A 16,199-nucleotide genomic window follows, 5' to 3' on the forward strand; every position below is an offset into this window, starting at 1 on the left:
TTCTGAGTAGATGAACAAATCATCCTCATAGCCAACAGCATTTTTAAGAAATTCATTTTTCTCCAAATTATCTGGAGTATAGCTAAGTAGTTGTGTCTCTTCTTTCCACCATATCAACAATCCTGATAACCTGTCAAAATTATTGATTTTCCACAGAGCCACAAAGTGTTATGATATAAATTTGGCACTAACATTATAAATTTCGAAGTCAAGGGTGGACTGTAAAGACAAAAAATAGTTTTTTTTATGTTCAAGAAGTAGCAAATCTTATTTCATATGAAAGGAAACTAGTGGAATAAAATACACTTTGCGGGATGCAGAATAGAATCCCTGACCATCTCCTGATATTCCTTATTTGAAGGGAAGCTATAGCTATAGTGTACTTTATCCTACTTACTGTCTAGTTCTTTAGGGAATATTCAGTAATTATTAAATGGACCCAAAATGGTGATGAATATTTAGAAAATATTTAATATGATTGATAATAAAAATAAAATTAACCATTTTGTTCCTAATGTCTCAAGTAGCATCTCAATTTGTTGAACTGAAAAATGTAAATAAAGCGAAAGCATTAAGATTATAGTAGTAGTAGAACAGTCCATGGGCTTGCTTATCTTCTACTTTTAAACAATAAACTATTTAAAACCTTATTTTGAAATCATTAGAATTAGACTACTTTGTCGATTACTTTATCTTTGACTTGATAAGCTCAGGAATGAACAAGAACTTTGAAAAGACAGAGAGGAATCTGTTCACATCAGGGTCTAAATTTATCCAGATGGGCTCTATCAAGATTTCCAGACAGAACTGTTAAAGAAAAACTACTCCCTCTTTCTTTTCTTCCCTGTCTTACCAAACTTCCTGCAACAAAACAGGCAACATTTTGTGAACAGGAATATACTAGTTGCCACACAGGCCAGTAGGAACCCAATCACGTCCAAGGAGTGGTACTGGAACCACGTGAGATTGTGGGAAGCTGGCCGCAGGTGCGTGGCTCCTTTGTGGCGCATGACAAATTCGGTCCAGAAGACTGCTCGATCCAGGGGCTTCACAGGCTGATCGTGGTGAATCTTTGATAACCTCATGGCATTCTCTTTGTAGCTGAAGATTAAATACATGGATAGCAACTTAAAGAATTTGTTAAGAACATGATACACCTGAAATTATGTCACATATTCTTAAAATTCTTGATGAGAGATAGCATTTTAAAAGTTCAGAAATAAGAATGTAGAATATGTTGGCTGAAAATGCCAAAGTTTGATCTCATTTGCCATGTATGGCGTTAGGGTCAAGGTAGTGACAGTCAACAGCATTTAGGGGTGGGCCGATGATAAAGGAAACCCCTCCCCCACCCATGTGGGCCCGGAGTTCTTAGTGTGAACAATAAGCTGGTCTTCAACAGTGCCAAGTAATGGTTTCAGTCTGCGATCATTTTGGCCACGATACTTCTGAGTAAAACAAAAAGCCCATCAGATCTTTCGGACATGAAATGAGGTCTCAGAGTGAGTAGATGCTGCAATCTTTGCTACAAGCTGTGGAGGGATTCAAGTGCCAGTGGTGAGATGGGACAATGGCAACAGCTAGGACACTGAACCTTCTACCTTCACTTAAGGAACAAAAGGCCAGGCCACAGTTTTGACTTAAGGTTTTGGATGTTTGAGCTAGAAGGAGGATTTCCTTGGATTTCAGAAGAAGGTGGAAGCTTTATTCTCCCACACCGAAGAACCAACATTAATTAAGGAGAGTGTAACAATATTAAATTATAGAAGATTGTAAAATGACATGTAGAAAGTTCTGAAGGAGAAAATTGTGAGCCAGAGATTTTATACAAAGCCAAGTATATTATTGCTTTAAAAAGAAAATAAGACAGACTTTCTTTAATATACAAAAATTTAAAGAATAAGTGCCTCTTCTGGATTTATTGCATAAAAATGAGAAAACAACAAAAGCACCCAGATGCATAAACAAAATACTTCTCATAACAAATACTAAGAACAGAAACTCACAGGACTGGGACAAATATAGTAAAACAGGAATGGCATCATTTAGTCCATATAACATAAAACTAAGATTAAACAACATTGGACATTGTGGGCACAAACAAGATGCGTTTGTTGTAAGCTTCAACCACGTAATAACATATCAAACAAAAATTAATATCTGGTGTTTAAGAGATGTGTGTGAAGCTGGGAAATGACTTCATAGCGAAAAGCCATTCTATGGTGACAAACTTGGAAACATTTAAAATATAATTATTCTAATCTCTTAATGTAAGCAATTTCTTTACCAGTAAGATTGTTCATCAAAGAGTGAGGGGAGATTTTAGTGATTTTTAATTTTAATTTTTCTTTTTTTTGTTATACTCTCTAAGTCCTGTATAATGGGAGATTCTGTAAGTTTTTAAGATATTAACATAATTACTTTTTATAAAAATGAAGGCTTTTGCCTTTTTAACATAACTGATTTTCTTTAAAGCAATTTAAATATTTCTTTGAAGTTGTAATTTATTACCCATTCACAGTAGGTGAATCAAAATGCCTCCATAGAATTTTGGAAATATAAGACAATCATGTTTGAGATTAGTATGTATTGGTAATTATTTAAGAGTAATTCATTTAAAATGGAATGAAACAATTTCTTGCTTTTAAGGAGGTAGATGCTTCTCAGAAAGAATACATATATACTCACGAAGGGTTGTTAATCACTGCCTTCAAAGCATGAAGCAGATCTGAACTCGTCATTGTTTCCAAGTCCACCTCAACAGCTGCCCCTTTGGCCTTTACTCGAGCCATATTATCAGGCTGATCAGCAAACAAGGGAATTCCCACCATAGGGACCCCATGGTAAATAGCTTCATAGATCCCGTTGGTTCCACAATGAGTGATGAAAGCTCTGGTTTTGGGATGACCTAAGAGAAGAAAAAATAATGTAGCATTATTCTAAATTGTGAGAATTCCAGAAAGAGAGAAACATGGCATCTGTACAAAGTATTGACTTAATTAGGCAGCATCTTCTACATAACTTGCTGTGCCATGAGGCTTATATGTAAATTACTCTTGGCTCCAAAGGTAGCAGTGAGTAGTTACTCCAGCAATTAATTCAGGTCTCAAACATCTGAGATGATTTGTGTTGAGTTTAAATGATGGAGAGCAGTTGTCAGGCAGACAAGTTGTTGGGAGGAAGAATACATGAATACTAAGGATTGGAGGGATTTAAGAAACTAAACTGTTGTGTGATTGGGGAAGGGTAGGTAAGATGTGCAGAGTTTCAAGGAGAGAGCGTTGGTATAACAGGCTAGAAACACAGACTATGGCAAATTCATGAAGTGCTCTGTTTAAGAAAATGGGAACTTATACTTGATTTTATAGCAGTATGGAGTCATTTATAATATTAGAAATGGTGATATACAAATGGCCCACAATGGAATTATCAGATTTTTCTTTTCCAAAAGTTATAGAGGGCAAGATAGAAAAGCAGTGAGAGAAAGGATACAAGAATCAAGAGGGGGCTGCAATATTCCATGCAAAAGTTAATGAGAGCCTGATCTAAAGGCATGTTGATTCTCAGTCTGAGTCTGAATTTGTATAATAAATGGGAGAATTTTAGATTCTGCATTTATTTTGGAGCTCCAGAAGAAATATGAAGAAGACATTAAGTTTTTTGTTTGCTAGTTTGCTTGTTTCAAATACAAATATGTTGGGGGTTTTCGTTGTTGAGTAATTATTCAGATTATCCCTCATCCCAGTCTGTTTATTTTCTTTGGTCTTACCAAGAAGATCATTCTGCGGAATCCATTCATAGAGCCTTGTATTGGGTCCTAATGTATCTGGTTTCTTTCCTGTGTATCCCCACAGAACCTATTAAGACAAATGTCTTTATTAGAAGATAGGGATCAAAGCCTGTCAGATGAGACAATTTCTTTGAATCAGTCTAGGTCATTGCCTCTATGTAACAGATGAGCAATCTGAGACCCTGAGAGATGAACTAGTGAGTGATTTTAAACCACTGAATCTACAGCTATATTTTAAATGCTTGCAAAGGTCTAATAGATTGGCTATCATTATCATTACAATTCTCACCTAGCAGATGAGAAGGGAAAAAAAGACAATCTGTAACCAAGAAAATTATGTATTAGTGTTACCAAGTCATCCTGGTAAAGAAGGGTTTTTAAAAGCAGTTTTCTGAAGCAAAAAGTAAAAGATATTGTTTACATTCACTTTGTTAAGAATTTGTTAATGTTTTCAAATTTGTATCATACTTGACAGTAACATAGAAGCAACCATTGTTTCTTTTTATTGTGGTAAAATACATATAACAATATTTATCATTTTAATGTTATAAGTACACAATTTCATAGCATTAAATACAACTACAGTGGTGTTTAATTATCACCACTGTCTGTATGAGGAATGTTTTCATCACCTTCAATATAATTGCTGGATCACTCAACAATAACTCCCCATCCTCCCTCCACTGCCACTCTTTAGCCCCTGGTAATCTCTATTCTAATTCCTGTATCAATGAATTTAACTGCCCTGGGTGTTTCATAAAAATGGAATCATGCAGTATTTGCCTTTTTGTGACTGGCTTATTTTACTAAGCTTTATGTCTCTTCGGTTCATTTATGTTGTCACATGTGTCAGAACATCCTTCCTTTTTCAGGCTAAATAATATTCCATTGTGAGTAAATTTCACATTTTATTTACCATTCATCTGCCAATAGGCAAGTGAGTTGTTTCCATGTTTTGGGTATTGCCAATAATGCTGCTAAAAACACTCAAGTACACATATCTGTTCAAGTTTCTGATTTCAGTTCTCTTGAGTAAATACCCATGCTTGAAATTGAAGGGTCATATGGCAGTTCTATGTTTAAACTTTTGAGGAACTCACACAGTGTTTTTCACGGTGGCTGCACCATTTTGCTTTCCCACAAGAAATACACAAAGTTTCCAGTTTCTCCCATCCTCACCAACACTTGTTATTTTCCATCTTTTAATAGGTGTCCTAATGGATATGAAAAGGTATCTCATTGTAATTATGATTTGCATTTCTCTAATGACTAATGATGCTGAGAATTTTTATGAGTTTATTGTCCATTTGTGCATCTTCTTTGGAGAAATGACCCCTGACTTCATTTCCCATTTTTGAATTGGGTTGTTTGTTGCAGTTGTTGTTGTTGTGGTTGAGTTTTAGGAATTCCTTAGGTATTACGGATATTCATTCTTACCAGATACATGATTTCTAAATATTTTCTTCTAATGTGTACATTGCATTTTGCTTTCATGTAAAAAGTTCTCATTTTGATGAAATCTAATTTATCTATATTTTTCTTTCATTGCCTGTGCTTTTAATGCCATGTCTATGAAATCATTCATTCCCAAATCCAATGGGATGAAGCTTTCCCCAATGGTATTTTTTTCTCTCAATATTTTTACAGTTTTAGCTCTAAATTTCAGTTCTCTGATCCATTTTTACTTAATTTTTGCACATGCTGTAAGGTAAGTGTGATAAGTAATTTAATAAGAAATATGTATTTTGGTCTTTGTCCATAGTTTCTGGCTTGCATCTCCTAGACCCCTTGTAATTTACTAAGTGATGAGAGCAACAGGAATCAGGAGTATCCTTTGGTATAATATTTGGTCTTTTTTTCTCTGTTCCTGAAGCAGCTCAAGAGATAAAGACGAAAGAACAAAGAGGTATTTTTTTTTTTTTTTTTAAGAACAAGGTTCTTAAAACACCTGAGTTTATGTTAATGAAGCTGATCTGAGTTTACGTTAATGAGGTGATTTTTGGAAGACCATAGAAAATCACAGGATGGAGGGCTGGTTGCCAACATGGCCAACCATGTGATTAGAGGGTTGAAACTTTCAGACCAAACTCCTGACTTCTTGGGAGAGAAGAGGGACCAAAGGTTGACTTGATCACCAATGGCCAATAACTTAGTCAATCCTGCCTATATAATTAAGCCTTCATACAAACTCAGAAGGACAGGGTGCATAGAGCTTCTGGGGTTGCGAACAACAATGCATCCATATGCCAGGAGGGTGGAACACCCCAAAGATCAATGGGAAAAGAAGGTCCTGTGCTTGGGATCCTTCAGAACCTCTCCCTTTCTATCTCTTCATTTGGTATTGATTTGTATTCTTTAAAAGATCCCTTGTGATAAACTGGTAACCTAGTAAATAAATTGATTTCCTGGGCTCTGTGAGCTATTGTAGTAAAGTATTGAACTTTAGTAATGGACTGCGAGGACCTCTTATTTGTACCACAATTGGACTGAAGTTGTGGGCAATCTGGAGACCAACTAATGATTGGTGCCTGAAGGGGGAGCAGTTTTGTGAGACTGAACCCTTAACCCCTGGGATCTGTTGCTATCTCTAGGCTGACAGCGTCAGAATTCAGTTAAATGGCAGTGCACCTAGTTTGTGTCTGCAAATAATTGAATTTGGTTGTTGTGGTAAAAAAATGTTGTCACAAACTGGTGGCCAGGAGTGAGTAAATATAGAGCATAACAGTTTGCTTTTCCCTTTTCTTTTGGTGTCAAAGACGTGGGATTTGCTGGAATGGTCCTGGCTCATGAACATGTGGTTTGCAAAGAGAAAGGATAAAAGGCTGGGGGATGAGGAACTGTTGATCCCTGGAAGGCTAGGAAGTCACCTAGGGCATGAAACTGCAGATGTGCTGCAATTTGATACAAAAGTTAAAAGTTACCAATGGAATTTGGAATTGGTAGTAGAACTGACTTCAAGGAGTTGGAAATCCCTCTGGGAATTTAAGTGTTGCATTAAAGTAGAGCATGTCAATGCCCGTCAGAAGACTCCCCTTCCAGGTTCAGAAGATGATTGGAACCACCAAGTGGAACTTTTGGTGCACTACCTAGAGGTGGCAACCTGGGTTCATGAAATGAGTGGATGTGGGAGAGCTGCCATAAAATAGACATAGGCTGAATCTAGTCATATTCCTCTTGCACCCCAAAATCATAAGAAGGTAACAAGAACTGTTCTGTTCACCAGCAAGAGAGATAGAGACTGCAGATGGCTAAGGGGAAGATTCACCAGGGAGATGGCACTGCACACATCTGACAAGTGGATTACATTAGAGCAATGCCAGCAGCACCAGGGGGCTATAAATGAGTCCAGACAGGAGAAGACACTCAAGACTGGGCTTTGCTTGCTGAGTGGTAGCTGAAAATGCTCAAATTACTATTTAAAAATTGGAACAAAGATACTGTACTAATTTGGGTCACCAAACTATGTTTCTTCAGATCAAGGGACGTACTTTACAGCCAATAGTGTGAAGCAGTGGGCAAAGAGATATTATATCAAATGAACAAATCATGTTGCATATCATCCTCAGAGTAATGGTTCAATAGAGAATTGGAAGAGAAAGTTAAAACATTTGCTGTCTGCTATGCTTTGAATGATTGTGCCCCACTCCCAAATTTATTGGGAAACTTAATCCCTAATGCATCAATATTAAGATGTTGAGCCTTAGGAGATGATTAGATCATGAGGGATTCACCTTCATGAATGGATTGGTGCCTAATAAAGAGCATGAGGGTTGAGTTTGCCCCTTCAGTCCCTTCCACTATATGAGGACACAGCATCTGATTCCTCCAGAGGCCTCAGCTTTCAAGTAACCATTTTGGAGGAACAGAGAAGACCTAAGTAGATACTGAACCTGCCAAAACTTTGATCTTGGACTTCTCAGCCTCGAGAACTGTGAAAAATAAATTTCTGTTTATTTTAAATTCTCTGTCTCAGGTATTTTCTTATAGCAGCACAAATGAACTAAGATACTTTCTAAAGCTGCGGGAAATAAAGACATAAAAGACTGGCTTACACACCTTCATTAGTGTGTGCTCATGCTCAATGTGTGTTGTGGCTAAGGGAGGGTCCCCATCTTATAGATTCTTTCACTTTTCTCAGAGATCAAGGACAGAGGGAATCGAGAGAATGCTCTTGCAACTATACAATTCTTCCCCACATCAACTCAATTCTTTTTTTTATCTCTGCCTAAGGCAGTGGTCCCAGGACCAGGCACACAACAGTGGGTGCCAGAAGCAGGGATGACTCCTAAGGCAGAAACTGTCATTATACCTTTAAATCTATATGTCAGAATTCCATTGAGCCTGATATGGTAGATTGTGCCTTTACCCCAGCTGGAAAAGTTGGAGGTAACAGTAAATGCTATTGTGCTCCCTGGTGGTCAGGATAGCCCATTAGTTTTATTCCCAAGTAAGCTTACCCTCTATGAATGAAAGTGAACTAAGGGCATGGCACTGGTTACACTAGTATTACTGCCAGCAATTGGGCCAACACAGTGGCCAAACCTAACATTACATTTAAAGATAAAATGTTTGGATAAAAATTAATGACAATTGAGGAAAAGGGAAATAGCAGCTGAAGACAGAATAATGAATAAGTGGGTTTTGCAATGAAGGTAATACAACATTATATTAATACCCTGAGAAAGGTTCTGAGAGGCATTCTGGTCATACTATATGCTGATGAATTGGAGCAATTAATAATGACTAAATGGAACTCTAGGAAAGTGTTAGTATATTTTAATGAATATTTTACAAGCTACATCTACTGCAAAGGATACTATACAGGAAGGAATTTTCTACTGTTTTCTACTGGACCTTCAAATCATTTGGTGCATGGCTCCCAGCAGATGGATCACTGCATAACTATAAATCTTGATGTCTGAATGTTTAGAAAGGTCTCTGGTTATAACAGACAAAATATAATGACAACATGTACAACTCACCACAGTGTGCAGTTCACAAACACATCACCCTTGTTTTTATGGATGGAAAGCTATCTACAAATGGAAATGGAGAAAAACAATGGGTTGATGGGGGAATTAAAGCAGTAGGTGTCACACAGTAGATCTGTATGATCCCACAACCCAGTCATTTCTCAAAGCCCTACCCTCCAGTTACCGTAATAGACTTTCCCATCCTATTAATGCTGCTACCTTTGGGATCAAGTTTCTAATCGTGAACCCTTGAGGGACATATTCAATCCATAGTAATGACCCATAAGACAAAAAAGGGCCTTAGGAGATATAAGTGCCAGTCTAGGTATTCTGCAACAGGCTGATATTCATTTTAGTGAGAAGCAGCTGTCAGAGGAAAAAGATTTATTGACTGGAATAGGCAGATTTGAAAGAGTTCTCTTCCAAGGAGAAGGCAAAAAATGGGAATCAGCCTGGAAAGATAATGAGGCTTTAGCAACGTGGGTCAGGCAGACTGAATGAATGATACTGAATATTGCTCAAACCCAACATTGGGAAAAGGCCTGAGAGTTGATCTAGCAAACTATTGACCCTGAGGGACTGCAATTTGTAGCCAAGTAAGATGTAAGTTGTGGGTAACCTGGTTACCTACTATTTGCAATTGGCTTCTTAATTGGAGGGCAGTCTTTTGGGAGTAAGCCCTTAATCTGTGGGAACATGCTATTGCCAGGTAGATAGTATTACAATTGAGTTAAATTGTAGGACATATAGCCAGTGTCTGTAGAGAATCGGACTGAATTGTTGTGGAGAAAAACACCCACATATTTGGTGGCCAGAAGTTCTGTGTTGTGAGAATAGAGAAAAAGAGGGTTTTTTCCCCCTATTCAGTATGGGTCCAATTCATTCTTCTGCATGTGGATATCTAGTTTTTCCTAAGACCAATTGTTAACAAGAGAGTCCTTTTCTATCGAAAGTCTTTGGTACACTTTTTGAAAATCAACTGATCATTGTCTTAGTCTTTTCCTAGTGCTATAACAGAATACTTTAGACTTGGTAATTTATGAAGAGTAAAAACCTATTTTTCGAAGTTCTGGAGACTAGAAAATCCAAGATCAAGGTTTCAGAAGATTTGAAGTCTGGTGAGGACCTGTTCTATTGGCGGCATTGTCTCACAGAATCCTCATATGGTAGAAAAGAAGGGAGAGACAGAAGGACAAAGGGTATTAGGGCACTCAATTCAACCTTTTTTGTAAGAATACTAATTCAATCATGAGGGCTTGATGTCTCTTCAGGCCTGAAATATAGCTGCCTTCTATGTCACCAGCATCTGACTTTAGAGTCATTTGTTTCTGTTTTGGCAGCAGGCAGCCAGATTGGGTTCAGTAACATTAGCAATGCTGTCTTCCAATCCATGAACAGAGGATGACTTTCTATTTATTTAGGCCATCTTTACTTTCTTAGAGCAATAATGTTTTGTAGATTTCAGTATATAAATATTTAACCTCCTTCTTCAGATTTATTCCTAAGTACTTAATTCTTTGAGTTGCTCTTGTTGGAACTGCTTTCTTAATTGTATTTTCAGGTTGTTCGTTAATGGTGTACAGAAACACTAATTTTTTGTGTTTATGTTATACCCTGCACCTATGTCGAATTCATTTATTAGCTCTAGTATTTCTTTGTGGATTCTTTGGAATTTTCTGTATAGAGGATCATGTCATATGCACACAGACATACATTTACCTCCTTTTTTTTTTTTTTAGTTCACATGTTTTTTATATCTCTTTCTTGTATAATACCTTTGCCTAGAGGTTAGAGTATAATGCTAAATAGCTGTGGTACAAGCAGGCATTCTTGTCTTGTTTCTGATCTTAGGGGGAAAGCTTCAGTTTTCACCATTATATGTGATATTAGCTGGATATTTTTCATAGAAACATTTTATGGTGTTGAGGAATTTTTCATCTATGTCTTTTTCTCTGAGAGTTTTCATCATGTCAGAGTGTTGAATTTTGTCATTCTTTTTCTTTTTAATTTGAAATGATCATACATTTTATTTTTTGTTTGATTAATGTGGTTTATTACATTAACTGAATTTATCATGTTATGTTACATTTGTATTTCTTGTATAAATCTTTGTCATGGTGAATAATTCTTTAAATATGCTGCTGGATCTCATTTGGCAATATTTTTTGACGGGGGTTTTTCTTTTTTTTCTAAGTGTAGATTTATTCTTTATTCTAATCAGTAATCAATGTTTATTTTCAATCTGAGAAATCATGTCTTTCATCAGGAGAGGGTTTTTATTAATCCATATTCATTGATCTGTAATTTTTTAGGGTGTGACATAATTGGCTTGTGATTAGGGTAAATCTGGTCTCATGAAATGATTTTATGAGGTGATGCCTCCTCTTCAATTTTTCAAAGACATTGCAAAGGATTACTGTCAATTCTTTAAGTGTCACTTGAATTCACCAGTTAAGATTTAAGGTCCAGGAGTTCTTTTTTGGAAGATTTTTATTATTAATTTCTGCCAAAATTGTTGTATTTTTTCTTGAATCAGTTTCAGTAACTTGTATGCTTTAAGGAATTTTTCTATTGCTTAATTTGTTGTTGCATAATTATTCATAATATTCTCTTATAACCTTTTTATTTCTGTAAAGTCAGAAGGAATATCCCCAGATTTATCTCTGATTTCAGTTATTCTTTTTTTCCTTTTGTCAGTATAGGTAAAGATATTTTCAATGTTTTTGGCCTTTGTGAATAACTGGTTTTGCTTTCACTGAATTTCTCTATTGTTTTTCTATTCTGTTTTGATTACCTTTAGTCAAATCTTCATTAATTGCTTCCTTCTGCTAACTTTGAGTTCAGTTTGTACTTCTTTTTCTTAAAGTATAAAATTAAATGATATATTTGAGATCATGTTTCTTTTTCAATACAGGCATTTACAGCAATAGATTTCCCTCTGAGCAATAGAATTCTCACATAATTTTGTGTAAGTTGTCTTTCACTTATTTTAAAATATTTTCTAATTGCCGTGTGATTTCTTCTTTGACCATTAGTTGTTAACTTCAACAGCATACAGGAACTCTTCTCCTATACAGTTCTAACTCCTCTTTCTGTTATCGATGTCACAAATTAAATCTTTATATATTGTTTACCAAATATCATAGAATAATAATTTTTTTATGCACTTGTCTTGTAAAACATTGAGAAAATTAAGATGTGGAATTCTAACTAAAAGAACAATAGTATGTACTTCTATAAGTGTTCATACATTTGTCTTTATTGTGGATCTTTATTTCTTTATATAGGTTCAAGTCACTTTCTCACAGCCTTTAATTTCAACCTGAAATATTTCCTTCTATATGTTTTACAGAGTAGGTCTGGTGGTAAGGGACTCCCTCAGCTTTAGTTTATCTGGAAATGTCTTAATTTCATTCTCATTTTTGAAGGGCTGTTTTGCTGAATACAGAATTCTCTATTGACATTTTTTTCAGCATTTTGAGTATATCAACTCACTGCCTTTTATCCTCCAAGGTTTCTGATGTCTGATGAAAAATCAATCAATAATCTTGTCAAGGGTCACTTTTATATGACGAGCATCTACTTTTTTGTTGTTTATAAAATTTATTTTCTTAAGAATATTCACATGACACAAAGGTGATTGTCACCCCTCGTGGCATGATGTGAGGGCCAGATTCAAACTGGCAGCATTCCCATTACCGGAAATTGCTTTTGTACCCCGTGTCCCCCACCCAATTATCCCAACTTCCCTCCCTCTTCTTCTCCCTGCCCCCACCACTCCACTTTGTAGCTCAAGGAATGCTCTCTCCCTCGGCAAGACCAACACACTACTGTGGCCTTTCTTTCCTTCCTTCTTTTCTCTTAGTTCACACTTATGAGTGAGAACTTGTGGTATTTATCCCTCTGTACTTTATTTCACTCAACATAAGTTTCTCTAGACTCACCCATGTTGTTGTAAATGCAAATCTCATTTTTTTTTTTTTTTATGGCAGAGTAGTAGTCCATGGTGTGTATATACTACAGTTTCCTTATCTAGTCATCCATCGATGGGCATTTAGGTTGGTTCCATGTCTTGACTATTGTAAACAGAAGTGCAATAAACATGAGAAGGCAGGTATCCCTTTGACATGATGATTTCCATTCTTCTGGATATATATTCAGAAGTGGGATTGCTGGATCGTATGGAAGCTCTATCTGTAGTTGTTTGAGAAATCTCCATACTGTTTTCTATAGTGGTTGTACTAAGTTACAGTCCCACCAACACTGTAGGAGTTTTCTCTTCTCTCCACAACCTTGCCAGCATTTGTTATTCACAGTCTTTTTGATTATAGCCAGTCTAACTGGGGTGAGGTGGTATCTCAATGTAGTTTTAATTTGCTTTTCCTGATTACTAATGACGGTGAGCATTTTTTCACATACCTGTTGGCCATTTGTATGTCTTCCTTTGAGAAATATCTGTTGAGCTCCTGTGCCCATGTTTTAATTGGGTTATTTGCTTTTTTACCGTATAATTGCTTGAGTTCTATGTATATTCTGTCATTTCACTCTGTTGATCGTTTCTTTTGCTGTGCAGAAGCTTTTTAGTTTGGTATAGTACCATTTGTTATATTTTCTTCTGCTACTTGTGCTTCCAGACTTGTGTTCATAAAGCCTCTGCCCAGAACGAGTTCCTGAAGTGTTTTACCTATATGTTCCCTTAGTAATTATACAGTTTCAGGTCTTATACTGAAGTCTTTAATCCATTTTGAGTTGATTTCAGTGTATGGTGAGAGACGCATATCTAGTTTCATTCTTCTGCATATGGATATCCAGTTTTCCCAGCACCATTTGTTGAAGAGGCAGTCTTTTCCCCAATGTAGATTTTTGTTGCCTTTGTCCAAATTCAGATGGCTGTAATCTAGAGGTGTGATTTTGGGGGTTTCAATTCTACTTCACCAGTTTTAATGTCTATTTTTATACCAGAACCATTTCGTTTGGGTTACAATAGCTTTGTAGTATAATTTGAAGTCAGGTAGAGGTGTGCCTCCAGCTTTATTTTATTTTATTTTTTTTGCTCAAGATTGCTTTGGCTATTTGGGGTCTTTGTTGTTCCATATGAAAGGTAAGATTGTTTTTACCATTTCTGTGAAGAATGTCATTGGTATTTTGATGGGGATTGCATTGAATCTGTAGATCACTTTGGGTAGTATAAACATTTTCACAATGTTAATTCTTCTGATCCAAGAGCATGAAATATCTTTCCATCGTTTCGTGTCTTCTTTAATTTCTTTTAGAAGTGGTTTGTAGTTCTTATTGTAGAGGTCTTTCACCTCCCTGGTTAAATTAATCCCCAGGTATTTTAATTTTTTTGTGACAATTGTAAATGGGCTTACATTTTTTATTTCTCTTTCTGTTAGTTCATTATTTGGGTACATAAATGCAAACTGATTTGGGGGCATTTAAGATGAGCCACTTCTCCCTTGCTACTTTCATGGTACACATTGTCTTTGACTTTCAATAGCTTAAGTTATAATGTGTATTGGTATGGATCTCTAAGTTTATCCTACTTTGAGTATATATATTCTGTTAACATTATCATATATATTATATATATAATATTAATATATTCTATTATTATTATAAATATATAATATTAATATACTATTATTATTATAAATATATAATATTAATATACTATTATTATTATAAATATATAATATTAATATACTATTATTATATATTTGAGCATTATGTGATGCTCAAATCAGGATAATTGCTATGTTCTGCATTATCAATGTAATCATATTTTGTGGCCCTTTACCAGTCTATTGTTGGCCCCTCTCCACCTCTACCTTTCCCACCTCTAGTGGCCTCAGTTCTGTTTTCTTCTTTTGAAAGTTCAACAAGTTATTGTGATGATTGTATGTTTCTTTCTTACTTTTAAATTTACTTGCTCATTATTTAATTCTCATTTATGAGTAAGTATTTCTGTTTCTGTGCCTGGTGTATTTCCCTTAACACTGGTATGTGCAATCAATTGCATTTCAATAAAAAAAGAATTTTAAAAAAGGAATTAAAGATAAAAAAGAAAGAACAAAGCTGAAACTATCTCATTGTCTGATCTCAAAATATGCTATAAAGCTACTATAACCAAAACATTGTGGTATGGACATGTGAAAAAATGCTGAACATCACTAATCATTAGGAAATTGCAATTCAAAGCCACAGTGCCCCCTCACCTCACCCCAGGTGGAGGGATTATTAACCAAAAGACTAAAAGTAAAAAATGTTGGTAAGGATGCAGAGAATCAGGAAAACTTACACACTATTGGTGGGTGTGTAAATTGGTACAGGGGTTATGGACAACAGTATGGAAGGTCCAGAAAAAACAAAACAAAACAAAAAGATAGAACTACCTTATGCTCCAACAATCTCAGTACTGAGTATATATGCAAATAAAATAAAATAAGTTTGTTGAAGAGATAACTGAACTTCTATGCTCACTGTATCACCACTCACAATGTCTAATAGACAGAATTTCTAAATGTCCTTCAATGGAGGAATGGATAAAAAAAATATGGTGTATATGGACAATGAAATATTTTTCAGCCATTAAAAAAAAATGACTGCCATTTGTGGCAAAACGCATAAACCTAGAGACCATTATGTTAACTGAGGAACGCAAGGCACAGAAATACAACTACCGCATTATCTCATTCACATGTGGAATCTAAAAAAGGATTTCTTATAGAAGTAGAGAGTAGAATAGTGGTTACCTGAAGCTCAGGATGGGAGTGTGGATTGAAAAGGGGTTGGTCTATGGTACAAATTTACAGTGAGAAAAGAAGAATAAGTTTTGGTGTTCTAGGGTAATGGCAACTAATAATATTGCATTATGTATTTCAAGATAGCTAGAAAAAATCTTGAATTTTATCACCACAGTAGAGCTTTAGGTGGTAAATATGCTAGCTACTACATATGCAGGTATTGAAACAATACACTATGGGTACCCCATAAACATGTACATTCTAAATAAAAAATAACAATAATACAATTTTCCATGGAATCGAAAGAACTATCAAAACAGTGCCTTGGATTGAGTGTCGCCCCCAAACTTGACCCCCACTGTAACAGTGTTAATAGGTTGAAAAATCATTTTATGGTAATTGAAAGGGTGATTAGATTGTAGGACCATACCATAGTAGGTGGATTAAAAATGGTGGTCATGGACATGGTATGGAGGGCTTTGAAAAGAGAATGAATAAGGAGGTTAGTCTCTCTCTGCTCCACAGTTTTCACAATGTGATACCCTGTGTCACTGTCACTAACAACAAAACCCTCACCAGATGTCAGAGACTTCCCAGCCTCTGAAACTGTGAGCAACAAAATTCATTTTTTACAAATTATCCATTTCCATGTATTTTGTTACAAGTAACAAAAACAGACTAATACAAACG

At 35.7% G+C, this 16,199-nt stretch overlaps 1 protein-coding gene across 2 annotated transcripts in view; it reads right to left on the reverse strand.

Annotated features, from left to right (window-relative positions):
* Window positions 1-821: 821 nt before the first annotated feature.
* LOC134385560 (UDP-glucuronosyltransferase 2C1-like) overlaps window positions 822-16,199 on the reverse strand; it is a 37,697-nt gene continuing 22,319 nt past the window's right edge. For both annotated transcript variants that reach the window (XM_063107235.1, XM_063107236.1), the window contains exons 4-6: window positions 3,770-3,857; window positions 2,689-2,908; window positions 822-1,101 (exon numbers count right to left, since the gene is read on the reverse strand). In XM_063107235.1, coding sequence (XP_062963305.1) covers window positions 822-1,101; window positions 2,689-2,908; window positions 3,770-3,857 — 588 coding nt within the window. The remainder of the gene's footprint in view (window positions 1,102-2,688; window positions 2,909-3,769; window positions 3,858-16,199) is intronic.

This window comes from Cynocephalus volans, chromosome 9, assembly GCF_027409185.1.
Source record: "Cynocephalus volans isolate mCynVol1 chromosome 9, mCynVol1.pri, whole genome shotgun sequence".
NCBI lineage: Eukaryota > Metazoa > Chordata > Mammalia > Dermoptera > Cynocephalidae > Cynocephalus > Cynocephalus volans.